Source organism: Lontra canadensis, unplaced genomic scaffold (assembly GCF_010015895.1).
Source record: "Lontra canadensis isolate GAN:19392208 unplaced genomic scaffold, GSC_riverotter_1.0 scaffold10, whole genome shotgun sequence".
In the NCBI taxonomy this organism is placed as follows: domain Eukaryota; kingdom Metazoa; phylum Chordata; class Mammalia; order Carnivora; family Mustelidae; genus Lontra; species Lontra canadensis.
The window spans coordinates 5,487,451-5,514,357 of record NW_022631004.1 but is presented as its reverse complement, the minus strand read 5'-3'; the positions used below and the strand labels follow the sequence as shown (position 1 = coordinate 5,514,357).

The 26,907-nt window shown below is 48.1% G+C and overlaps 1 protein-coding gene across 5 annotated transcripts in view; it reads left to right on the top strand.

The window, feature by feature from the left end:
* Positions 1 to 22,808, top strand: part of FAM160A1 (family with sequence similarity 160 member A1) — a 228,964-nt gene extending 206,156 nt beyond the window's left edge. For all 5 annotated transcript variants that reach the window (XM_032855522.1, XM_032855525.1, XM_032855523.1 and 2 more), the window contains 5 exons: positions 4,579 to 4,769; positions 7,015 to 8,157; positions 13,154 to 13,332; positions 13,690 to 13,828; positions 21,250 to 22,808. In XM_032855522.1, coding sequence (XP_032711413.1) covers positions 4,579 to 4,769; positions 7,015 to 8,157; positions 13,154 to 13,332; positions 13,690 to 13,828; positions 21,250 to 21,503 — 1,906 coding nt within the window. In that variant the 3' untranslated portion in view covers positions 21,504 to 22,808. The remainder of the gene's footprint in view (positions 1 to 4,578; positions 4,770 to 7,014; positions 8,158 to 13,153; positions 13,333 to 13,689; positions 13,829 to 21,249) is intronic.
* Positions 22,809 to 26,907: the final 4,099 nt, after the last annotated feature.

The following is a 26,907-nucleotide window of genomic DNA, read 5'->3' as shown; positions in this document are numbered from 1 at the left end:
CCGCCCCCGCACCCCGAAAAATTTTTTTAAGATTTTATTTATTTATTTTGAGAGAGAGAGAGAGAATGCTTGGGGGTGGGGTAGGGGCAGAAGGAGAGAGAGAATCTCAAGCAGACTCTGCGCTGACTGCTGAACCCAATGTGGGGCTTGATCACATGACCACGATGATCATGACCTGAGCTGAAATCAAGTCAGATGCTTAGCCCAATGCACCACCCAGGTGCCCCTAGGCAAAATTTAATTGCTTAATACCCTGAGTGTCATTTCTGAATATTCTGGAAGGGCATTTTTTTTTCCCCCAGAAGTGCTGGTCCATTGTCAGGTTTTTGAATTGCATTGCCTGTTGTGTTCAGATAGATAGATGATTTGCTTCAAGAGAAGCTGTGTGTCCACTTCAGGAAAATGTCCATCTTGTATGGGAGTTAGGTGTCTGGGAGGAAATTTCAAAAAAAGAAAAAAAAGAAAAAAAAAGGTAAGACAGTGTAGCATAAGATAAATAGGAGAAATATGGTCCAATTATCTTTGAAAAACAATCTGTTAAAGTGTACTGATGTTGCTTTGCAGATTTGGGCCTACCTGGGCATTGCCAAGGTTCTCACCGGCTCCTAGAAGCACCTTGTTCCTTCATGGTACTTACTTCACTGCGTCGTTTCACTTGTGTTTCCCGTCACTGTAGCGAGTGGTAGGCAATATATGGGCTTTGTTATTGATTGCCTGTCACTGAGCTGTTTCAGAAGCGATGATGATACTTGCTTCAGGGAGTGATATCCAGGGAAACAGACAATAGGCGCAGGGTTGTGGAGGGTTGCTTGGGAAGGAGATGCAGAAAAGGGAGGACAGGATGGGCAGTATCGTTTTTTCCTGCTGTATTGTGGGACAGCTTTGGGTAATCTGGGTCTCTACAATTAGATAGTTATTCATTTTTTATTATTTCTACTACTTACCCCTATTTAAACAAAGCATCCAAACAGAGTTAGTATGAATGGATAGATGGCTTGATGACAAGCACCTGTACTGAATTCCTGAGTGATTTTTCTGCTATCCACAGCTACTTCGTTGTGATATTTGACATTAGGGCATCTTCTGACATTCATTCTGTTCCCAGTCTTTCCCTGTAAATGCTGGGAAGACAGAAGGTCAATGCATGGTTTTCCCACACTTCCCTCTGGGATAATCCTCCATTACAGAGACACACTAGAAGTACTGCTTTGAATACAAGGTGGGATGGGGCTTACCCATTTGAACTAACTCTCCATTTTCAATTTGATAGAACCTCTCCTTCAGCCTATAGAGGAATCTCCCTTTATTTGATTTACTCAGAAGAAAATTCTTAGTTTCTCCTGAAAACATGTGTTGGCAAAGCTGCAAATTCCCAGTAACTCTTTATTCTAATATAATTTCACGCTACCCACTGGTGATATTTGATAAATAGCTTTATTAGGTTTGATCCAGTGTTCCATTTTTTTAAAAAATATTTCCAAACAAAGAGTAGAAATCTGTGTATATCAACTTAAATCATGAACTATGCTTAGTTTGAGCTCTAAGTCGTCATTGAATTCCTGCAGTATGTGAAAGCATCGAAGCACTTTATTTCTGAAATAATTAATGATGAAAACAAGGAGACGATAAATCTATGTCATCTGAGTTTCCCTGGGCCTCACCGGCTTGTGAGAACAGAACAATTCCTATCAGCAAGCACATGGTGTGTTTCTTCTGACACTCACCCCTCATGTGAGACCTTGGTCTGAGGGAGGGCTTTTAATGCATGGTCATGAACAGGTCTGTCCCCCACCGCCGTTGCCACGGCAATGTCTGACGTGGCCTCTTCTGGCCCCAAGGCCCCTGTGGTTGGTGCATCTCACTCCGCCCCAGCCCGGCCCCCTCCTGAGGCTACACTGCCCACCCTTGTGCCTCAGGGCCCCCACTGTGCCCATGCAAACAGAGAAGAGAAAGCTTCTCTCCTCAGCATCCTTCTGTCACCAGTGTCCCTGCTCACAGAGGTCCTTGTGAGAAGAACTCCTTTATCTTCCACCCACAACTTCTGTTTCTTCTCCGTGGGTGTTCAGATACAAGACCCCAAGAATTATCACAGACCTGCCCCCTGTCCCATAGTGCCCTCTCCTCTTTCCCTTTCTGCTTTTATGACCTTTGATTTCCATGCACTCTAGCTTGAGAAAGTAGACAGGTGGGGTCTGTCTTCGTCTTGGCCACAGCAAGTTGAGGTGTCCGGTGTGTGTGGGTCTGGTGCCCGCAGGTGCGGGGGAGAGATGGGGGGACCCCCAGGCAGAGCACTGGGTGAACAGCTTGGTGTTCTTTGAGAACAGAAGGGGTAAGTGGCAAGGTTGTCATTTCATACCTCGAGAGTTATTAAGACCTTTAGTGTAGGGGCACCTGTGTGGCTCAGTGGGTTAAGCCTCTGCATTCAGCTCAGGTCATGATCTCAGGGCCCTGGGATTGAGCCCAGCATTGTGCTCTCTGCTCAGTAGGGAGCCTGCTTCCCCGTGCTCTCTCTCTCTGCCTCTCTGGCTACTTGTGATCTCTTTTAAATAAATAAACAAGATCTTAAAAAAAAAAAAAGACCTTTAGTATAAAGTACCACAAAACAAATTCAGTCTCTTTTCCCCCTTGACTCAGGCTCCAGCAGCCGGGCAGCCGTTAATATATCTGTAGGTTTCCTCAGTTGGAGCAATAGGAGATGTGGGAGAGTTGTTTTTAGGCCTCACTATATACCCTGAAAAGTGTACTTTTATCTCTTTCACCGAATCCTTCATCATGGCTTGTTTTCATCTGCACTGCCTCTTTCTCAAGAGCTAAAAACAGAACCAAAAACATTCTGGTTGATTGAAGATTGCAGTTGTTAAAAGAAGAGCTCCGGGTCCTTGGGAATTGGCTTCTACATTCACGGGATACTTGGCTCCGGTGTGACGCCTCCACCCCATTTGTTCCATCTTTGTTTAAAGAAACAGGATAGATAGTCTTTCTCCCTGTTCAGAAAGTAAGCCATTTAAGCAAACTTTATTCTACCCGTGAAGCCTACTGATGTGCTCTAAGAGTCAGAAACCATTGCCCAGATATTTTTGTCTCTAGGTTTGTAGTGATACTAATATTTTGATCACCAACTCAAAGTGTTTTTGTTAAAGGGGACCCAGTCATTCTTGGTGAGCCCTTGGCCACTGTGATGTGATTTATAATTAATACATATTTGGTCTACATCTTGTGTCTGGCACAGAGCTCCTAAAACCTTTGGAATTTCCTACGGATGAGAGGAACAAAGGTGTGTTTGTTATGTTAATGAGGCAACACTAGGACCCAAATCTAAGGATGGAGGCTGGTTTGCTTGGAGACTGAACCATGTGATCAGAGGGTTAGAACTCAGTCCCACTCCCCTGACCTCCAGGGCAGGGGAGAGGAACTGGAGGTTAAATCTGCTGCCAGTGGTCAGTGATTTTATCAATCATGTCTATGTAATGAAGCCTCCCTAAAAATCGAAGAGGATTGGGTTCAGAACCTTCTGGGCTGTTGCACACATGGAGCTGTGGGGTGAAGGGAACACTCAGAGAAAGCATGGCTCTGAGCCCTTTCCCCACACCCTTCGCTGTGCATCTCTTCCTTCTGACTCTTCCTGAGTTCTCTCCTTTTCTAACAAACCAGTGATCCAGGAAATAAAATGTTTCTCTGAGATCCCTGAGCCACTGCAGGGAGGTTGTCGGAACCTCTGATTTTAGCGGGTTGGTCAGATGAGGCTGGCGATTGTCTTCTGCAGTGTGTATGTGTTGAGGGGTAGGGACAATCTTGTAGGACTGAAGCCTTAATCCGTGGGATGCGACGCTGTCTCCAGGTAGGTGAGGTCAGAGCTGAGCTGAATTGAAGGATGCCCTGCTGGAGCATTGCTTGCTCGTCGGTGTGGGGAGACCCTGCCCCCTCTCCCTAAACCCCATGCTGGAACCGGTGACCAGAACACCATTAGTCACCGTATTTTGTGAGATGAGGTTTGCACCATGGAGCAGGTCTTTGCCTTTTCATGCAACTGCAGTCATTCAGTGCCCACGATAAGCCACCATTTCTGGGATTCTAAAACAAACTAATAAAGGAGGTTCTTGCTCTGGTAGCACATTGTACTGAGGAGGCAGACACAGAAGTGATTATGACTCTAGGTGACAGCCCGTTGGTAGAGGCTGGTGAGTATAGCAGAGGGAGGCCGTGGCTCTGTTGAAGCAGGAAGCCCAGAGGCCTTCCTGGAGAGGGAGGCACTGAAGCCGGACTTCATGCGATGACAGGGCATTAGTGAGGAAGGAAAGAGGAACATGGTAGGGGTGAAGTTCACACTGGGCTTAGACCCATTAGGAGGGGAGGCGGTTCGTGGAGGTTACAGCACGGAGGACCTGACGTGCTCTGCAGAGTGGGGGTTCTGCCAGAAGAAAGAAGCCCTTGGCCGGTCTTAAGCGACAGGGCCATCCCTGGAGGCTGGTGGGACGGCTGGGCTGGAAGCGGGGAAGGGACGAATATGGCCCCGGCTGGGGCTAGCCTGACGGGAGTGGGCATCACAGAGGCCGAACGCAGCCCGTGTTGTCCTTCCAGGTACCTGATCCCTTGCAACCACATGATGCTGAGCCAGAGGTGGGCCGTGAAGGAGAGAGACTGCTACTCTGTGTCTGCGGCCAAGCTGCTCGCCCTGACCCCTGTCTGCTGCTCCAGCGGGATCACCCTGACGCTTGGCAACCAGGAGAGGGATTATATTCTCTGGTCGAAGTGGACGCACGATAGTGCAGGTAAAGGGCCCTGGCTAGTGAATGGAAGGATGCCAGGTGCCATTCGTCCTCAGGGTGTGTGTCTCCTTGGGCAGACAGGGTATAATGTCCTGGGTCCCATTTCTTTTATGAATCCCTGGGTGGTTGGTGGTTTTCTTCTGCGTCTGGAGTTATAGCCACTTTGTAATCAATGTGCATTGAGATGCCCACCAGTCCCCGGGTCAGTGTTCCCAGACTTTTATTTTAACTGGGCTTCCTGGTGGCCTCCTCAGAGTACAGATACAGAAACATGTACCAGCAGGTCTTTTTAAACAGAATTGGGGTGGGGGTGTGGAGATGGTTCTAGCTAAGATTTTAATTTCCCTTATTTTAATTTCCAAAATGACTCATTTGTGGATGCTTGCCTGCCAACAACATATCATTGTAAAACTTAAAATTTGTGAGATGAGGGACGCCTGGGTGGCTCAGTCATTAAGCGTCCGCCTTCGGCACAGGTCATGATCTCATGGCCCTGGGATCGAGCCCTTCATCCGACTGGCTCCCTGCTCCGCGGGAAGTCTGCTTCTCCCTCTCCCACTTGTGTTCCCTCTTTTGCTGTCTTTCTCTCTCTGTTAAATAAATAAAACCTTAAAAGAAATTTTCAGATGGCAGCAATATCTGATTCATTTGATTAACCTACAGTGGGCTTTAAAAAAAAATAACACAAATATTCTGTTTTTTAAAAATAGGAGTTATAGTACTTGTGCTGTTTGCCACTACGGTTGATCTTATGCAAGTAAACTTTAATTGGTCCCCTGGATCAGCCTGGTCTCTCAGGCAGGCAGCTGTAACGAAGGGGGATTTGTTCACGCTTAGTGGTCAGAAGGCTGTTTCAGTTCAGGGAGGTTCTGCCTGACCTGTGACCGCTAGGAAAGAGTCCAGCTCTGGGACTGACCCCAGTGTTTCCAGTTTGTATTCTGATGTCCCCCCAAACAATGTCATCCTGTCTACCCAGGTACCGTCCTGTCCGATAAAGCATGTTTTGTTTAAGAGTGGGCTCCTTGACTAAGAAAATATCAGGGTGTTTGGTGTCAGTGTAATTGTTACAAATTAAGGTTGTCACACTGATTCTTTAAATAAAGGTACACTGTGTCATGGAAATTAGTAATTTATGTGACAGGGGAACAAGTTGTATTTTAAAGATACTTTCCTCTTAGGTGCTAGTACAGATATCTTCTATTTTCCCACCAGTAGTGAGCTTTTAGAACCTATTTGAAAATTGATGTCTTTTTTATTTACTAAGAAAGTTGTTTCAAGAATGATTCTGGGGCTGACCTTGCTGCAGAATTCGAAATTTAAGTTAAGCAGACAATGGCCGAGTGCCCCCAACTTTGGCCACCTTCTTTCCTTAATCCTGTGAAGAAAGTAGTGCTTCCATTTTACAGGTGAAAAAACGTACTCAGAGGAAGTGACCCGTCCAGGGTTCACAGCTGATAGGTCTTCTGATCCCCAATTCCACGTTCTTTTGGGGTGCTTTCCAGTGCATGGGTGCCCTAATGGATGGATGGTTGCATAGGCAGGTGGGTAGACAGGTCATGTCATCTCCAATTCTGGCCCCACCTCCTAGAGATTTAGGTGACAAAGATGCTTGCAAACATGCGGCATTGAATGAAGTGAGCACAGAGGTTGCCCTCAAACAGATCTTCTGTCTCTGAGCCTCAGTTTCTTTGTCTGTAAATGGGGCCAATGCTATCTGCCATAGAAGGCTGTTGGGAGGAGCAGTTAGTGTTGGTAAAGCACCCGCCATAGGAGAAATGGTGGAGTTCTAGGTCTCCTCTGGCTGTGCTGAGGTAGGGGTTCTGTTCCCAGTGTTCGTTCGTTCTTTCTTTCTTTCTTTCTTTCTTTTTTTTTTTTTTAGATTATTTATTTGTTTATAGAGAACATGATGGGGGGAGGGTCAGAAGAAGAATGAGGGAGAGAGAGAATCTCAAGCAAATGCAGACCTTGATCCCAAGACCCTGAAATCATGACCCGAGCTGAAATCAAGAGTTGGAAGCTTAACCAATTGAGCCACCCAGGCGCCCCCTTAGCGTTCTTTCTTAAAAACAAATAATTTTTTTTATTATTCAGAAATCATTTAATCAGAAATTATTAGAACTAAAGTAGCTGGTGAGACAGAATCTTAGCACCTGAGTGAGTCCTACCTGAGTCCCCTGCCTGTGTTGCCTCAACTCTTGTAAGGGCAAGAGAGGGGTTCGTTCTGATGTGTCTGTGCCTCCCATGGCAGGGACCGCCGAGCAGCCACCGGCTGAGGCATTCTCTCCGTCGGCCTGCATCGTGGAGTACGGCAAAGCCCTGGACGTCAGCTACCTGCAGTACCTATGGGAAGCCCACGCCAACATCCTCTGCTGCATGAGGGACTGCCGAGCCTGGTCCGCCCTGTATGACGGAGACTCTCCCGACCCTGAGACCTTTTGCCAGGGTCTGACAGAGGACAGTGCTCTCACCCCTACCTATCCCGTGTTCCGGCTCCCGCAGCAGCTCCCCAGGAAGACCGGCCCCGCGCTGGCTCCAAGAAAGGACAAGAGCCAGACAGAACTGGAGTGGGATGATAGCTACGACACGGGCATCTCCTCGGGAGCAGACGTGGGTTCTCCTGGGCCTTTCGATGATCTGGAGAATTCAGGCCCGCCGGCACCTGTCGATCCCCCCAAACACATCCAGGAGATGAAGAAGAACGCCATCCTGCTCTTCAAAGGGTCCTACATCGAGGAGTCTGACTTTCAGGATGATGTGATGGTGTACAGGCTGTGTGCCGAGAAGGATGCTGAGGAAACGAGGGATTCCCAAGAGGGGAGCGCAAGGCCCTCCAGCCCAGCCCAGACTGACGATCGGGCCCCCACCCTGAGCAACGGCCCCCTGCCCTGTGCTCAGTCAGAAACAGACTCAGAGGAGGAACAGAATAGGGACAGTTCAGACCCGTTTCAAAATGTATCCGAGGAAACGAAACAAGAAGACGAGCCTGAGACAGCCCTAGAATTGAACTCCGAGTCAGCGCCTCCCCTCTCCGAGACGGAACACAATTCAGACCCGATGGAGGTGAACCCGGGGGCTGACGATTTCATTGCCCAGTATGACCAAATCATTAAGGAACTGGATTCTGGCACTGAGGGCTCGATAGAACAGAAGTTCCCCTCCCCTGATCTCTTGAATCTCTCCAAAGAGCAAAAGGGGAAGGAAGAAGAGAGGGAAGGAGAAAAGGAGGAAGCAGAAGAGGGGAAGAAGGCCCTGGAAGAGGAAGAGGACGACTTTGATTCTTTTATAGCAGAAACCCCCACCACGGATACCGTGCCATCCCCATTTGGGGCGAGAGATGAGCCTGCCTTTGCCAGTCACCGTCCTGTGAGGACTCAGAGCACCCCATTCACAGGTGATGATCTCGAATTGCTTTCTGAGTTCTGCTTTTGAAAATATGTGTAGGTATCGTGACAGGAAAGGGAAGTATGGGGAGGGAAGGAGCATTATCAGTTTTCTTAACAGAGGGTTCCAAGTATTTCCGTGAAGAGCAGAGAGGGGTGGTTTCGTTTTTCAGTTTATTTTATCCTGTCGTTCTAGCAGTCCCGCCCCCCCCCACCACAGCCAATCAGAGGATATATTACACAGTCGAGTAACTACTTCCCATGATACTTGTGTGATAAAGTAAGGGGACCGATGAAACCACACCAAAAAATCCAGTCTCATTATTTAATAGCCTCATTTTCTTTAGTTTAATTACTTTTTGTCCACAGCGTGTGTTTTTAGATGTATTGAAGAAGTGATGGTGGTTTCCCTCACGAGAATGTATGCTGCATGAAGGTGCGGGGTTGGGTTGTTCTCCGCACTCCGTTCTCTGCACCTGCTGAGTAAATGTGGCTGGGTACACACATCAGAGACCATGGGCATTAATTACACCTTTGCTTCGGAGCTCATTTCGGATCATCACAGGACCTTTCCCCCAAAAATAAGCAGACTAGACCACTTTAACTCGGGGGGGGAATGGGCATGTCCAGTGACACACGCCCAACAACAAGGAGCAATCATATGAGAGCCGAGGGCCTAGGACAGGATAAGTGGATCGAGTTGAGGAATTGATAGAAAACTTCCTGAAATAGTAGCTAGTAAAACCCGAATCCGCCTCCCAGAGGGAACTGGAGGGGAGTGTTTATCAAACACAGGGAAGGCTGGGGCGGGACCCCTGAACAGTGTTCAGGCAGCGAGGAGAGGTCCCATTAGGAGCTGACCTCACAGAGGGACGGGCCGTGACCTTGGAGTCGGGCCTGTGGGGGGATCCTGGCTCTAGCACTTGCAGCTGTGAGGTCCTGAACCCTCCGATTGCTCCTGTGGGGCCGAAATGGGCTTGTGGGCGCAGGAGTGTGTGTGTGTTGTTATTCCCCTCGCCACCTCCGCTAAGGCTTGCCCTTCCCTGGCAGGCAGCCAGCAGCTGGGTGAGTCTGTACTAGGCTCCACCTGCTTGGGTCACCCCAAAGAGGAGAAACCACGTTATCTTCTGGTCCGCCCCGGAAGGCTTAATGTGATTTCAAGTAGCTCTTGCCCCTCCTCCAGGATTTATTCATCTATTTACCGGTGCCTGACAATTTATTTAAAGAGGGAGAAAGCTTTTAATCCCACAATGAAAAGGCTTGAGGTTCTAGTTGAGGTAACATTTCAGTGTGAATGGGTTTTAATTAAAATCCAACCAGTCAGTCCGTCATAGTAAGAAGGTTTAGATAATCTCAGTTTTCCCAGGTGGTGGGGGAAGGGGAGGGGAGGGGCCAGGAGGGCCCTGGCTGCCTGAAGGAGGGGCAGAGAGCTTAGTGTGGGGGAAAGCGGCACTAGTCCCCCCATTTTGCCTGGGGCCTGCCCTCTTGACTCTGACCAGGTGGACATCCCCACTTTGCAGTTGCTCTCCCGGAAGGAGATGCCAGGAAATCCCAGCTTTCTTAGAAAGGAGCTTCAGCCCTGGGAAATATGTAAATTGAGGAAATAATGTCTAGCGTAGGGCAAGAAGTAAAAGCTAATACAACACCTTATTAAATAATACCAATATTTTGTATAGGATACACAGGAGAACCAACACAATGGAATGGTTTTTGATACATAGAAGTAATTTTAACTAAAACTGCTTTTTTTTTTCTCCTTTGAAATTCATACACAACTTTAGGAAAACATCTTTCCTCCTAATTTTGTAGTTTTGCAACTTCCGAGTGTGCTGTAGCAGCAGGCTTAACTTCCATCCCTCCATGGGATCCTGATTTCCCCTGAAATGAATTCACTGCTCAGCAAAATCAAAGCATTCCATTTCATTTATCTAATTACTTTATCTGTGCATTCAGTAACATTTGATTTATCTCCTAATACTTGGCAAGTTCTGGGCAAGATGCTAAAGACAGAAAAATGAAGGAATTCCCAGGCTTTCAGAGGAGGCATTGACAAAGAACTGTACTCACTTAGAAATGCATTATTAGTGATTGTCTGCCACGCTCTAGGGGAGCCCCGAGTGGGGGGAATGGGAAAGACTTCCCGGAGAAGGGGCACAAACGGGGGACAGGAGCTGCCAGGTAAAAATGGCCGGGAAGGATGGCCCTGGGCAGAGGAGACAAGGGTCAGAAGATGAAGGAGCCTGGCCATGTGTGCATGGGTGTGTCAGGTGAGGCAGTGAGGTGTTTGAGACGGGAAGCCAGAAAGCTCTGGAAGGGAGATGGGGCTGGCGGTGGGGAGGTCTTTGGGCTAAGCTGAGTAACGGGCTGTGTGTGGCCTGGGAGTGTTGCAGTTGACAAGTGACGAGACTGGTCTGTGTGTGCAAGGCCACCTGGAGCTCACTGCAGGGGGTGAGGTGCTGTCAGAAGAGCAGGTGGGAGACGTTTATCACTGGATCAGAATTCAGAATGCCCTAGTGCTTTGTTCCTGGGAACGTGTCACGGGCTGTATGCACACCTGTGTGCCAAGACATATGCACAAAGATGTTCACTGCAGTGTTGTTTATGATAGAAAAAGATTGGAAACAACCCACATGTCCACCAGGAGGAGACCATTTGACTAATGTACCCAAGGCAACCAAATAGCTTGTGGCCTTGAGATGAAGGTGACAGGTTGCTCCGCGCTAGAGGGAATGCAAGAGGCAGAGCAGTGTGGGGAGAGTGTTGTCATTTGGTCAGGTAAAACCCCCAAACCAACCAGGACAGACAGACAGACACACACACACACACACACACACACACACACACACAGGGTGGGGAGTCTGCTTGTCCTAGAAGAGGAGAAGGAGGAGAAATGGGCTGTACAGCCCCGAACACAGCTGTGGCTTTCTGAGTTGTATCTGAGTTTTTTCTGATTTTCAGCTGCTTATGAGTTTCCCCTAGCAACTGTTTGTTGCTAAGCAGTTTTTTTTTTGAAGTGCTAGAAATCAACTGAGACTAAAAGGGGAAACTAAAAGGGTTCCACGTATGTTTCTTATTGCACATGGTAAAAAATTGTAATTAATGTCATTAGTGCATTATGACAGTCGCTGGCCTTGACCTAATGATCTGTTGTGCAAGGGAGCTGGTGTTGCCATTCACTCTCCACAGGGGGCTGGGTGGATGTCCCCCCGGAAGGAGCGGCAGACTGGAGCTGGTCTGTCCTGGCCCTGTACACTCAGCCACCTTCCTGTGAGCAGGGTGGCCCCGTAGGCCAAGGGTGGCATTGGGCCGTGGGAGGGCAGTTGTGGGCTCACGTCAAAGACGTGTTTATGGGAGATTCTGCCCACCTGAAATGACTTAGGTCACCCATCCTTGCTCCCTCTGGAGGGAAACAGAGCCTGAGCCAGGGACTGCAGGGGCGTCGGGGTGGGGTAAGGGGGGTGGGGGTAGGGATAAGACAGGAAAGGCTGGGCCGACTAGAGGAGGGCAGCCACCTTCTCCCTGTCCATCTATCTGGCCAGCTTGAATTGTGATGTCCTAAGAAGAGTTACCAGTGACATTTCTGGGGGTTTTGCTGAAGCCCCATGAAGTTGCTTGCAAAGACAGAGCCTCCCAGCTGTGTTCTGTGAGCAAGGCCTCTGCCAAGGCTCTCTATTTGAAGAGGTCACTGAACACCCGTGTTGTGTGATGGGACCCAGGAGCTCTGTCCCGTCCCAGAGGTGGGGAAGTTGAGGCTAATGTAAACACACAAGGGGCTGGTCCCTTTTTTGTTCGAGTCCCCTACAGAAACACCCCCTGTCACGGCATCGATGGGAGTCTTTCCCTTGTCTGTTACTTGCTTGGACGGGTAAGGGTTTAAGATTGGTGTTGCTGTTCCTTGAGGATGTCTTCTGTTTTCTTATAAAGGGTTTTACTCTCTCACACCACCAAGGCTTCCGAATGAAGCATCTTGTGGTGAAGTATGTTTTTGTTAAACTCGTATTAATGTTGGTGACATCTTCACAAGGCACATTTATTCATCAAGAGGGAATGTGCTTTTCTTAGAAATATGCCATGGTTTCCAGGCACCATCCATAGCTCTGCTGGGGGAAATACAGAATACTCCTTCATTTTGTTTAATGGATCACTTTTATGGTAAAAATGGAAAACGTCTTCAAGTCATTTGTTAATGCCAGATTAATTTTTTTGATTTTTCACTGTCTTCAATGAATTCCAACATAAAGCATATTAATTTTCTAGTGATCCAAATTGATCAAAGCTCCTTTTTGCCTAATTATTTATGAGTGGCTTTTGTAGTCCTATAGCTTTTCTTTCTTGAGGAACCTGTGACACCTCGAACTTTACCTTCTGAAAGTGAGTAAAGTTACGGCCCAGGCCTCGTTCAGCCCTGGCTTGTCCCTTCCTCCCATTCTTCTGCCTTGTGATATTTGATGAGACAGAATCTTTCTCCTGGTACTCACTGGGGACAGACAGTCCCTGCCAATGGCGTACTGTTTATGGTGCTGCTGTTTTGTACCATAGTTCTATGTGTTTGGTATTATTTACTAACATAAAGGCTTTTTCTGTTACTAAAATGTACATACACACAGCACCCAGTACGTGCCCTCCTGAGGTGCGGAGCACCGTGTCTTTGAGTTTGGCATTCCCCGGAAAGCCAGCAGCAGGACGGAGAAGTAGGTTTTAATTTCTAAAATGAAATTACTTGTCCTCTGGCCTTTGTCAAGGGTTGTGATAATTTCCCAAGTATCTGAGCTGCTCATGGAGTGAAACTAGCAGCTCCCATGCGTGTGTGTCTGCTTTCTCTTGCTGGGGGTGGTTTGTTCTGGGTTCCGGGTTGCATCGGGACACGCTGGGGTGCCCCCTCGTTGGCTGGGTCTAATTTGCACACGGCAGGCCCACGGTTGGGAGCTGGCCAAGCGGCTCCTTGGCTGCGGAGGCAAGATGTCCCCGGGGCCAGGCCAGCCCTGAGGCTGTGCGCTCTTCCCTCAGGCCCCTTCATCAGCGTGGTCCTGTCGAAGCTGGAGAACATGCTGGAGAACTCTCTCCATGTTAATTTGCTGCTCATCGGGATCATCACGCAGCTGGCCAGCTACCCCCAGCCGCTCCTGCGCTCCTTTCTGCTCAACACCAACATGGTCTTCCAGCCGAGCGTGCGTTCTCTCTACCAGGTAGGTCGCCGAGCCCACACCCACCCCTGTCGGCGTCACTGGGGCGCGTGGGCGGGGTGCCTCCCTCTTGTCCTCCGGCGTCGGGCTGTTTCTCACTTGCCTCCTGTTCTACTTCATTTGCTCTCCTTCCCCATCCTCGTATGCCAGTTGTGTCAATTATTCGAGACAGATTGCAAAGCCCTGTTGAGTCTGAGGTTTCGAGGGTGCCTCACCACGAACACCCAGGCCGTTAAAAGCAAGCAAACGCCTAATATCCTAAAAGTTCCTGTGGCGAGGGCTGCCCCTGAGGGATGCATGGGAAGCGAGGCTGGAATTCCACTGTGCAGTATTGACATCATTAAGTGTCGTGTGTGACAGGTCCTCGCATCGGTGAAAAACAAGATCGAGCAGTTTGCTTCTGTGGAGAGAGACTTCCCAGGGCTCCTCATACAAGCCCAGCAGTACCTGCTCTTCCGAGTGGACATGTCTGACTTGACCCCCGAGTCGCTAACCAAAGGTAAGCCAGGGGGCTCCCCTGGGTCTCCAGCTCTTCCTCCACGTCCCCAGCCTCCTTCCTGATTGGGGTCCGCAGACGCCGTGCTGGCTCCTGGGCCTTCAGAGCCTCTAAATACGTTTTCCTGTTTACCCGACAGCGAGGGGCTTCCCCCAAGTGTCCTTCCACCTCGAGAGAGATCCCTCTGCATGCAGCTGGCCTGCTCCTGCCGGGAGGGCTTCATAGGCCTTTGGTCTCCCGCCCCAACGGTGGGTTGGGGAAGGAGTGCTGTGCGCTGTTGCTGGGCTGGAATAAAGACCTTGGCACATGTGGGCCAGCAAGAGGCATTATGGGTACACTCAGAACCATATTTTGGCCGATCCTACCCTGAGGAGGGCATCAGTTCTCTTTATTATGTTTTAAGACTCTCAGGCCCCAAATAAATGTGCTTGAGGGCTCTAGAAGGGAGAAACTATTCACCTGGACTTGGGAGAAGTCAAGTTTATGCTCAGCTTATAATTTCCCAGAGCGCCTTTCTGTCAGCTCTAGAGGGCCCGGCTGGGGGAGAGTGGTGGTTGGTGCCAAGCAGAGAGCCTGAAGCTGTCCTGCGGGCTGGCCAGGCCGGGGGCACCTCTGGTTTGCCTCAGTTAAGTGCTGGCTGGGCGGATTTGGTGCCTAGTTGTCTTCTGACCCTCAGCTTAAGCCAAATTGAGGGCAAACTAGAAATGCCTGGTATTGGGCTGGCTTTTGCTTGTCCCCGCACAGACACACCAGCCTTGTGGCAGGTGAACAGTGGGGACTGTGGGGCTCTGGGTCCCAGGCTAAAGGCATGTGATCAGAAACAAGATTGAGAGTGAGAAGCAGAACGTAACTTGGGGCCAGTTTTAAATCTATAGGGGAAGCTGAAAAGATTCCAGAACTCTAGTGGCTTGACCTTGTCTCTTGACCTTGTCTGCAGCTGTTTGATCTTGGTCACTGGGCCTCCCTGGGTCCTCCTGTTCCTTGACTTTTAAATGAAGGATTTATTTTCCATCTCCAGTCCTTTCTGGCTGTGAAGAGCCTTCAGGGCATTGCAAGGAAAATCTTGAAAGGAAGGTGGGCCTCGGCCAACTGGAAGATGAGGGGGCAGCCTTTAAGATTCGGGCCCCTGGAGAAGAGCAGACCAAGCCAGACCATTCACGGAGGGGGAGGAGCCCCCACATCTCCGTGGAAAAGTGGACTGTGGGCCCCATGTGGCTTCTCCTAGCTCATGGATGGCTGGTGTGTTAGCCATGTTCCTCTTGATTCCGGGGCTTGCTGCGGTCACTCACCCTGGGGGAGTTAGCTTTCATGCGTAACAAACCAGGGCAACAACTCAGTGGCTTTAAAGGACGCTATTTATGGGGCTCCTGAGTCTGTGCGTATGGTGACCTGGGGGTTCTGATCGGGGCGGGGGGGCTTGGCGGGTTTTGGCTGTACTTATGTGTGTTGCCTTTGGTGGGTGGCTGGGTGTCTGGGATGGCCCCACTCACAGGGGTGGTAGCTGGCTGGGCTGATGGGGATGGTGGGGGTGGAGGTCTGTACTTCTCCTCATCCACGAGGTTAGACAGGGCTCGTCGACATCGTGGCTGTAGGGTTGCAAGGGCCAGAGCAGGAGTGTACAAAATCTTCTGAGGCTCTGTCTTGGGACCCAAACATGGTCAAATTTGCTGCATTCTTTCGGCCAAGGCAGGTCATTGGGTGAGCCCAGGTTCAAGAATGGAGCAAACCTTCTGCCTCTCGATGGGAAGAACCGTAAGAATTGTGGCCATTTTTGCAGTTGGTGGACAGAAGATGACACGAGTCTCCTTATATTACACCCCGTGTCTGCTATTGTTCATTCGTAATTTTCAATTTGTTAAGTGCTTCCCCAGACAGTTTTATTTTCAAATCGCACTGTGGAGTGGGCCAGGAAGGTACTCTTGGCTTCATTTTCGGATAAGGCAGCTGAAATTAGAGGCCTGGAGTAGTCAGCCGGGAGCACAAAGCTCAAGTGCCTGAGAGTGGCCTGCCCAATGTGCAGAGCTGAGGGCACAGATGCCTACCGGCTTCTCAGGCTCTCCTTGACGCATGCATTCTGGGTGAGTGGTAAAGGGGTGAGGTGTGGTGGGGATTGCTCACACTTGGTGCTCTCTCCTGGCTTCCAGTGGTCTCATGACAGTAGCTGCCAGGTAGGTGCCCAGGGGAACGTGAACTCATTCGTGCCACATGTGGTTATCAAATTAGTCAGCCAAGGGTTGACGCTTCCTAAGGTCTGTGACGTTCAGGGGGCTCTGACTTGTGAGAAGCTTCCCTCGGGGAAGAAGACTTTCCTTTACCTTCAGGTGAAACTTCCAGCTTCGTTCAGATTCCCAGAGTGGCACAGTGAGGTTTATTTCCAGCTAGCTGGGGTCCAAGTATCTGCCCGGCACAGCGGGTTTCAACAAGGACCCCGAGCACTCAAAGCCAAGGGTTTATATAGCATTTTCAAGGCACTTTTCCATAGCTACATACATATCTTGCACCCCACTTTGACAGTTTAACTTTGTTTAACCTTTTGCCACCCTGGCGTCAACCTGGCGCCATCCTGGCGGTTAAATGAGATTTAGGTTTAGAAGAAATTTAACTTTATTTACATTTCCTTCGCCTCAGCCTCTCTCAGTTTTATGGTGGGTGGGGGGGCGACCTTAGGCCTTGAGGAACTGAGCCATTTGTCTCTGGAAATTGGGCCATTGAAGATATAGCCTTTTTGTTGTAAATCACCAGGACATTTGCAAACCAAGGGAGACTCCTGTCTTGCAGGATTGTGATCTCTGCAAGTTAACTATTTGTTTTCTTTAACATCTGGTCCCTGTGGCGCCATCGCCTAACCACCCTGGTGGTATATGATTAAGTTGTTTCTTAGGTTTTACCTACTTTCTCTTATCTCAAGTTACCTGCATCATGTGGGCTGGTTAGGGATGCTCAGTAAAATGGCTTCCCCGCCTTCAGGATGGCCATTCTTATGCTAACCCACTTTTACAGAGCAAGGTGCCAGGTTTTGCTTTGCCAAGATGGCTGTACTTATGTCAGGGCTAGACTCGAGGTGGGTACAGCCTAGTTTTTCTTGGCCTCCACACCTGGAGCTGGTTTCCGGGACTTGTTTTTAAGTCCCCTGGGGACTTAAAGGGAAGGGGAGCAGGGACAGTTTAAGGGTTAAACAACAAAGTTATTGTTTAACCTCAGTGGAAGCCTCTGGCTAAAATAAAAATATAAAATAGGTCCTTACAAGTTGAATCCTGGAGCGTGTTTGAGAGTTCTGGTAATGGGCCAGATATTGGGGTTCGCACTGTTGGGGAGCTGTGGGCTCTAACACTGTGGATGGAGGATGAGTACCAACTGGATTTCTTGCCTCATTTTGAAATCTTGCTAGTATTCGTCTTGAGAACCCTCTGTTGCAGCTTTTCAGACCCAGGGCAACATTTGAGAAAACAACTCCTGATTTGGACATTTATTCCTACTTCCCTTCTTCCTGCTTTTTCCTTCAGGTGCTTGTCTGTGCTTGTTGAACCCTGTTAGGATGGGTGGAACCCTGGGCGCCCACAGCCAGATCTGCTTTGTACCCTGGGTCCTGCGTTCTCTTGGGCTCCTGGCAGCCCTGGGGAAAAATGAGCTTCCTAACTAATGCTTCAAACAGAAGTACAGGTCCCCGTGTCCCCTGCTCCAGGGTGGGAAGACTTCCAGTGCCGGCTGTCACGTTGTCATCCTTGAGATTGCTGATCTCTGGGCTCAGCCACTTCCCCTCGAATACTTTCCAAATCTCAGACGTGGTATTTACTTGTATTTAGTTCTTTTCAGTGTCCTTTCAGATCTCTGGTTCTGGGGGGGGAGGTCAGGTGGGTGGTATTTCCATTTTTACAGAAGAGGAAATGGAGACGTTGTATGATCAGCTAGGTGCCTGGTAGGTGAAATCCATGACTCGGGTCTCCTTGCTGCTGAGCTTGGTGGCGCTCTGTGACCCATGGAGAGGCCACTCCTATGCTCATCGCACAGCCCTCGGTAAGGGGCTCCCTGCAAGTCCTCACTGTGCATGTTCTTGCCTTCAGTAGTGAAGACAGTTTTGATTCTTGGATTCAAGTGGGTAAATGAGCCTTAGTAATGACACTTTTTTTTTTAAGTGATGACAGTTTTTTGAATTCATGATCAAGCTAGATAATGAGCCACAAAAACCCTTTTTGAGGGGAAAAAGAGGAGTGAATGTGAAAGAGAAGATGGAGATGAGGCATATGAACCAGCTCCGGGGAGATTAGTTGGAAGGAAGACCTGATGTATTGGCCAGTTCCTCCCCTCATTCACTCAGTGAATGTTTATTAGCTTCTACTATGAATAAGGAAGCGTGCTGGGGCCGTGAAGGACACATCACCTATGGGCACAGCTCTCACAAATCTAAGAGTCTGGTAGAGGACTGAAAACCCAAGAACACAAGGCTAGAGGCAATGCAGGCCTTAGCTGGTTAATAAAATGCAGCGTGAGGCCAGCAGTGCAGGGGACGGCCTGTGGGACAGGAAACAGGAAGTCTCTGTGAAGTCAGTGGCAGGTGAATTGTTAATGGTTGATGGATGACCCATTAAGAGGCCCCTGTGTATGTTACACCTATTGACTCATTGTGGTTTTTCTTTTTAACCTCTTTTTTTGTTCGTTTATTGAGGCATAATTAACATATAATGTTATGTTAGTTTTACGTGTACTCTGTGCATTCCTCAGCGCTCACTGTGGGACATCTAGTCCCCGTCTGTTACCACCCATTATTACAGTGTTATTAACTGTACTCCCATGCTTTACTTTTCATCTCTGTGACTTCTTTATTTTATAACAGAAGTTATAGTTATATAAGGGGTACAGAAGTGTGTACCCTTTAATCCCCTTCATCTATTTCCCCTAGCCCCCCACCATCTCTCTCCAGGCTACCACCAGTTTGTTCTCTGTGTTTGAGAGTCTGTTTTGTCTGTTTTTCTTTGTTCATTTTGTTTCTTAACTTTCACATATAAGTGAAATCATATGGCATTTGTCTTTTTCTAACTTACTTCATAATACCCTCTAGGTTCATCCCTGTTGTGGCAAATGGCAAGAACTCATTCTTTTTTATGGCTAATAATCCATTGTGTACACACACACACACACACACACACACACAAAACACCTTTATTTTTAATTTTTTTATTTTTTATTTTTTATAGATTTTACTATTTGTCAGAGGGAGCAAGCGCATAAGCAGGGGAAGCAGCAGGCAGAGGGAGAAGCAGACTCCCCACTGGGCAGGGAACCTGATGCGGGACTTGATCCCAGGATCTAGGATCATGACCTGAGTTGAAGGCAGTCGTTTAACCAAATGAGCCTCCCGGGCACTACTCACACTACACCTTTATTCATTCATCCATCAGTGGACATTTAGGTTAATTTCTATATCTTGGCTATTGTAAATAATGCTGTAGTGAACATACGGGTGCACATATCTTTTCAAGTTAGTGTTTTTGTTTTCTTTGAATAAATACCCCAAAGTGGACTTACTGGATCATATGGCATTTCTATTTTTGGCAAGCTCCATACTATTTCCCACAGTGGCTGCACCAGTTTGCCTTCTCACCAACAGTGCACAAGGGTTCCTTTTTCTCCACATCCTCACCAACACTTGTTACTTCTCATCTGTTTGAGTCTAGCCATGTTGACAGGTATAAAGTGATAGTTCATCATGGTCTCGTTATTTCAGGTCTTCTGCCAACATTTAATTGGATTATTTGTGTTTTTGGTGTTGAGTTGCTTATTGACTCATTGAATCCTTAAAGCAACTCTGTGAGCTTTTGACACCTGAGGACATCAAAATACAGAGAGGTAAAGCATCCTCTCTACTGTTGCTCAGCCAGTGAGCAGAGGAGTCTGTGCCCTTCTTAGCCACCGCCAGTAAGCTGTAGAGGTGCAGAGATACGGGGGAGGTAATTCCATGAGTGGAATCCTGGCCTGGAACTACTGCCCATGAGTCCCACTGTGCGCTGTTCTCCAGGCCGGCTTCCTTTGTGAACTTTGCTGGGCCCTTTGAAGAGCTGCGGTGCTGGGGGCTGGCAAGGGGGTACGAAGGTGGTGGTCTCCAAGGTGGGCAGTGTACATCGGTGGCATTAACACTTTTGTCCTCTGTGGTCGGGACGTGTTGTGGGTTTCCGCTAAAAGGTAGCAGCAGACCGATTCTCAGGAACTCTTCCAGTTTTTTATGGCATGAACTGTGATAAACTTTAATCTAAAAGATATTTAAAGCAGTAAAGCAGAAGAGTTTTTTTTTTTTTTAACACTAAAGACTATAGGAGTGAGATGTGGAAAGTACTATAAATGTCAAGAATTTTTAGTACTGTAGTTAAGCAACACTCTTCTCAGAGTGTTGAAAAATAGGACTGAATTCTAAAAAGCAGCCAAAATAATGAAGAACTTGAATGTAATGATTTATAAAGAGTGGTGAGACTGTTTGAATAGGGGCAGAAGGAGGCATAAATAATTCCTATAAATATATGAAGCGCTGAAGATATTTAAGAATTAAGGAGTCGGAAAGTTGAACCATTTTAATTAGTAAAACTGATTTGATATGGAAATGCAAGTCATCTGAATACATTCAAGTTTGGGCTCATCTCATCTCAGACCCGGGTTACTGAAACTGAGATGGAAACCCCTGGAAACTTTTCTTAAACGGAGGCTTCCAAGCCACGTGCTGCCACTAGATAGATGCCCACAGTTATGCAAAGTTCCCGGTCTGGTTAGTCTTACCAGCACCCAACCTCCTTTCCGTTATTTCCAACCTTTAAAAGGCTTTTTCCATTCTCTCCTCCAAAAAGGCCTGGAGGTCCTGGCCTCGAGAAACCGGGGTCCTGAGGGTGACCTCGGGCCTGAGCTGCGGAGAGCTCCCAGAGGCTTCCTCCACCCAGCTTGTCTCGGACAGCTGTGCTGTGTGATTAGGGCTTGACGGGTAATGGTAGGATGGTCCCCACCCACCCCCGCCCCCCCGCCCAGTACCAGGAGGTTGGCAAGAGCAGGTAGAGCGTCGGGACTCCCCCAGTGACATGTAGTGAGCTAAGTCTTCCTCCGGTTGATGCAGTGACAACATGTTTTCCCTTCGCCGTGACCTGGGCATGGAAGGTTCCCAATCAGCCTATTTTCCTGCCACAATTCCCGTACGAAGGATCCCTTGCACAGGATTCGGGATGAGTCTCTTGCATCAATCACATTCCCCATACTGGAGGCTATCTGCAAGTGTGTGTGCTGCAGGGTGGATGGGATGCGCACTCTAGGGCTGTGTCTTGAGACTTGAGTGACAGGGACCGAAGCCACTACCAGACAGCGCACCAGCCCCCCAACCCCCAACTTCACTGGAGAGGGCAGGCCTAAAGGACCAGGGAGCATCACCATGTCCGTTTTCTCTTTGGTTTCAGATCCCATTCAGGATGCTTCCAGGACAGGAATCGGCAAGAACCTTTTGGATGGTCCCCCAAGAGTGCTTCAGCCCTTCCTGACAAACAGAGCCAAGGTGGCTGGGGTGCCCCCAAGCCTGCCCCTGCCAGTGAGGAACACCATGCTGGCCGCTGCCCTCTTCCCTGAGTTCCTCAAGGAACTAGCTGCCTTGGCCCAGGAACACTCCATTCTGTGCTACAAGATCCTGGGTGACTTTGAGGACTCCTGTTGTTAGCTTTTTTTTTAAATAGAGGTTCTTGTTTTTTAAGGTTTTAGTGTCTTGACTGAATGTTAAATGCAAAGCTGCTTACAGAAATTTCTACTTTGATATTTCCTGACAATACTTGATTTGTGGGGAGGGTGATTTTCTGTCTACCTCCTCTCTCTCTAGCCGGGTCTTTCCACCTTCTGTAGAATGTCAGTCTCATCAGCTGGTGGCTCCTTTGGCAGGTTTTCTTTCTTCCCCTTCAAAATTTTCAGTTGTTATCCTCCCATCCCGGTGAGTCACTCCTTTTGCAGCTCAGATCACACTAAGCAAAAACTGGGGATTGGTAGCTTCTGGAAGTACCCCATGTCAGAAGGCTAATAAGCTCTTCAACAGCAGGGAAGACGGTCCATCTCCGTTGCCTTCTGTATCTGGGCTCCATTTTATAAAAGGGAAGAATAAAGATGGAGCCCCTCTTGCCTCCATCACACAAACACATAGCTTCCGTCCCTTTGCATTTTCCTTCCAAGGTTTGCACTCTGCCCAACACGTTGCCTTATGGTGCGGGCAAACCCACTGGTCTCAGCTCTCTGCTGGGAAGTCAGATGGAGTTGCAGAGAATTTGGAATGCGGGGAGACTTTCTTATTGCTTGAGAGCTTTGTTTAATCCGTGTATCACTACCTAAACACTGGAAACAGCCTTATTTTAGTAAGATTTGCACAAAATGAAATATACTTATGCAAACTGTTACATTGGTTTTTAGAAGTCTAATCTGATGAAGAAAGCAGGGTATCATATACGTTTCATTATTTTTTAAGTGTTTTCTGAAAGGAAAACAGATGGACTGGTGAAGCTGTTTCACAGGGGGCTTTTTGGTGGGGGGGCGGTCAGCGGGAGTATGAAGTGGGGGGAAAAGGATAAAGGTAAACAGATGCAACTTGTAAAAACACTGGCAATTATTTTAGATTCTGTTCACGTCCTCTCCCGTGTTGCACTTTGCAGAGAAACAGGAACCGGACGGCCACTCTGGGACCTGGGATGTGAGTGTGGACAGGTCACAGGGAACCCTGCAAAGCCCAGTGCCTGCTGGTGACTCACTGCATGTGGCAGTGCTGCCTTCTGAGTAATGGGGTTCATTAGAAGGTCCCAACATGATGCATTAGCGCCTCTGTGCTGCTTGGCTGCCTGCTCCAAGAGGTGCAATTATGCTTAGCACCGGTCTCCTTAAGCCACCAAAATAACCGTGCGTTAAAGATGAGACCATGAACAGCTGATGTCTGTGGATATTCAGCCCCTCCCCCCAACTTTGGGCAGGTGAGAAGCACAAAACAAGGGTGATGGGCCTCCCTGTTGGGGGGGAAACTGGAAGCTCCAGCTCTTTTTTTTTTTTTTTAAATGGGCGGGGCTGCCTGGGGGCAGCCCTAGGGCAGAATCACATCTGAGGCCCTGCAGGGCAGAGACTGCTGCCCTTCTCTGCCTTGTGTGGATCTTGGAGCAGCTCTGTGTAGAGAGAGAGCCAGCCCATGGAATGAGGGCCCCAGGAGACCTGGTCTGGGCTAGGAGACTCTTACAAGCCAGCCTCCCAGTGCTTCCCAGTCCAAGCAAGAAACCAAAGATGTCCGCTTCTGGCTTCACATCTGTCTGTCTTGAAAAATGGTCTGCCCCGCTGTGGTCCGCAGTGGGAACGTCTGTGGCCCAACAGACTGGCCTGTTTGTGGCTTCCTGGCACTCACTGGTACTGGCAAACCCCCAGCTCTCCCCTGGAAAAGAAGGTGACTTAAGGTAGAGAAAAAGGGACAGGAAGATGGAATTTAAGCTGTAATTTATTTTCTTCTAGCTTTGTTTTGCACAAGTGTTTATTTTCCGGTTTGGACATACCAGGTATGTAAAATGCAAACGTTATACCTGGAAAAGTGTATTTCTTAGCATTTTGATGTGATGCACACCTGTCTCCCTTATCTGGTGTTGGCATTCATTCTTCTTCAGGCTGTGTTGCTTTATCATAGAACGCCACAGCCTCGAGTAGAAGGTGCCCTTTTAGGAAAGAGATGGCTTTTGTGCCTCCTAGCATTTTTAAAAATAGGTACTGAACTAGACTTACCTTAAAGGAGGACAGGGTTGACTAGTGTCTGGGGTGGGAGGCAGGAAAATTAACTTCTGCGCTGTCGGTGGCGGGGGTGGGGTGCGCTGGTAGCAAACTCACATGATAACCCTATTTGGAGTTGGGGACTGGTTCATCTTTCTGAATCCAGTATAGGCCTCCTCCAGAGTATTGTGTTCAGGGGTTTTCAAAATGAAATCAGAAATGTGACCAGGAAATACATTATGGCGACTTGGAAAACCCCACACGGTCAAGGGAAACAGCCAGGTGGCTTAGCTGAGGATGGTTCAGAGAATGGTGTGGACATAAAAGGAGAAATAGCAGAGTCCTGATGCTGTAAATAGGAGAAGGACAAATCCTGAGGGGTTCGGAGGAAAGAGCTTTGATCTAGGCAGATTTGAAGATACTGTACAGTAGGTGGGTGATGATGGGAACGCCTTGGTGGGAAAAAATAAGGAAGTAGAATATTCCAATCAAAGTAATAGGGGAGGCCCTTAGAAATTTGTTTTTTGTCACGTGTTTGGGGAAAATCTGTGAAGATACTGGCATGCTTTAAAAACTGGTCACAGAGTGTGGTCACGTCTCCACGTGGCCGGCTCCCCCTCAGACGCTGTGGTACTTGCTGGAGGGCACAGTTTTGCTGCAGCCCTGAGGTTGGCGTCGCTGTATCTAGTGTGATGGTCCTGGGCAGTAAAAGCTACTGGAAGGTTCCTGGAACCTCACACTTAAATTTCAATTCATAATGCTGGGTCTGAGGTAAAGTTCTAGATAGAGTGAATTTTATGATTCAGAGTATATGCAAGCAATGGGGTATTTAAAATTGACTTTTGGAAATCACCAAGTAAATGTTTTTAAAATTTCAGGCAAAGAAATTCCAGGTGAGTTTAGCCTAAAATACGGTTTCTTGGGGGATACATTACAATTCCCCAGCCATGAAATGGGGATGCTGGAGTAACCAGTTAAAGAGTTGTGATTTTCGTTATCAGTAGATAACTTCCTTTTCTCGGTATTTAGAGGAATCATGAAACTGCTGCCTGTTTGCCTTGTACTGTCTTGGAAAATAATTTGATGTATTGATGGGTTGGAACTGAGGTCTCTATCGTGTGTAGGGAGGGCGCGTTCATGTCTTTCTTGGGTTCCCAGAAGTACCTTTGTGGCTAGTGGCTTTAATTTAGACCAGATGTAGTTGATTTCCAATCTACTGAGACCTTGTGGAGCCGTGGTGTTGTCAGGAGAGCGACCTCGCGGGAACAGGCTCCAAAAACAGGACACAAGAGTATTTGGGTTGCCTGTTCCATTTGGGCAGCCGGCGGTACTCAGGGTGGAAAGCTGTTTTGACGTCTCTGAATGTGCTTGGTTGCCGTGGTCATTTTGGGTTGACGTCCAGCTCTGTTCCGAGGTGCGGGCTTGTGGAAGGGCTGCGCATTCTCAGTCCGGATCCGGGTGCCTAGCTCTTGGGAGGGAGGGGCTGCATGGGGGTGGGGGTGGAGGCCAAGGCGCAGGTGTTATGGGAAGTGTGTCCAGCATAAGCTCCGATTCTCATTTAAGGGCAGCTCGGATTAATTGCTAATTACCGGCCCTGAATTTATTGACATGGCTCTCCAGCTTGCCATTTTTATGAAACATTCTATTGCAGAACATCTATTCCTGCACGTGCTCCTTAAGGTCAGTGGCCGGAGCCGGTGTACCTGTGGCTTGCTGTGAATCTCAGCCAGCTCTGCAGTGTTGGCTTTTCCTGGAAGCTGTGGTCCTCTGGCAGCTGGGGCCACCCCTACTCTCAGTCACTGAGAAGATCCTTGCAGGTCCCTTCCCGCTTCAGCCCTCATTCTGTCAACCACACAGCCCTCACTGTCCATCAGATCACAGCCTAACACAGAACACTGTAGAACTGGTTTCTACTCCAGCCTTAAATCACATCATCGAGGAAGCATTTTTAGAAAATGGAGTTGAAAAAAAAAAAAAGAAAAGAAAACGGAGTTTTCTTTTTTCCCTCTAAACCTGATTTAGAACAAGCTCTTTGGAAGACTAAGAATTGTTTTGGGCAATTTTGCCTCGGTGAATCCTCTCTATGTTCAGGCGTTTGTTAGGCCATTACTTGTTTCAGAGAACAGATTACCCTGGCGGCTTGTTAACTGGATAAACATGGCGTTAGTGAAAGACTTTTGGTGAGGTTCTGCAGGGAGGAAGATGGGGACGGGGCGGGGGAAGCCTTTAGTTCCTTGGTGCCTGTACTTAGGATCCTAAGAAAGATGATGATTTTAGCTAGGACTGACCCTTCCCATCCCATTGGGTCATTGTGTATTTTGTTCCCATCTCAAGACATGTGAGTATACCTAACTCACTGTCAGCCACACAAGTTACCAGACCGCCCATAGGCATGGTCAGTATGCATTCAATGTATCATTCAGGCATCTTTTGGGGAGCTTAAATTTACTATGTCATTTCAGAACCTGACAAGGGTGATGGAAGCTCTTGGGCCAGATTATAAATTTCGTGGAGCTGAGGCTGCAAAAGTCCGTCCTTCTGAGTGTGTCCGCTGACTTTTTATTGGGACAAGTCTGCAAAAGACCTGTAACAAGGCCCCTTTCTGCCCTGGAGATATTTTTAAGGGGGAATTTGGTGTTGATCTTACTTAAATGATTTTTGCTAAATTGTTTGACTAAGGGAGGCATTGAGACAGAATTTCAATCAGATTCTATCCATCTTTCACTTAAGGGTCAGCCACGTTCACAAATAACCCATGAAAACGTTTGTCTAAGATCTGCTAGAGAAGCGTGGTGGCCGTTTCTGTGCTGCTCCTGGTACTGGGTAAATAACGTGGCCTTTGAGACAGACTCAGTGTGTATTTTTTTCCCAAGAGTCACTATGTAGAATCCTTGAAATGATGAAGCACATTCAACAGAAATGAAAAAGATGATATGAATTGTGGGTCATTCCCATAAGCTGTGTATTGAGTTAATCAACTCAAAGCTCTAGGAGGGTGTGTACTTTAAAAAATTCCATTGCCTTATTCCAGATAAGCAATAATTACAAAAGTGTACGTGTGTAAGCTCAGCTAAAACTTGCTAAACTTGGTATAAGTAACAATTAGCTTCCTCTTCCTGGGGCGTGTATACTTTGAAAGATAGTAAGAGAAGTTCACCTTGATACATAAGCCTGAACAGAGTCAAGAAGCTCCTTCCCAGACCCAGATGTCCATAATTTAAAAGCCTACTTGTTGGCAGCACCAACCTCTCATACCAAAAGTCCCCACGAAAGGCTGTCTGCTAATTTTGCTTTATAAATTTAATCAACATTTGCTAAAGTTATTCTGTGCCAGGTAGTGTGCTGAG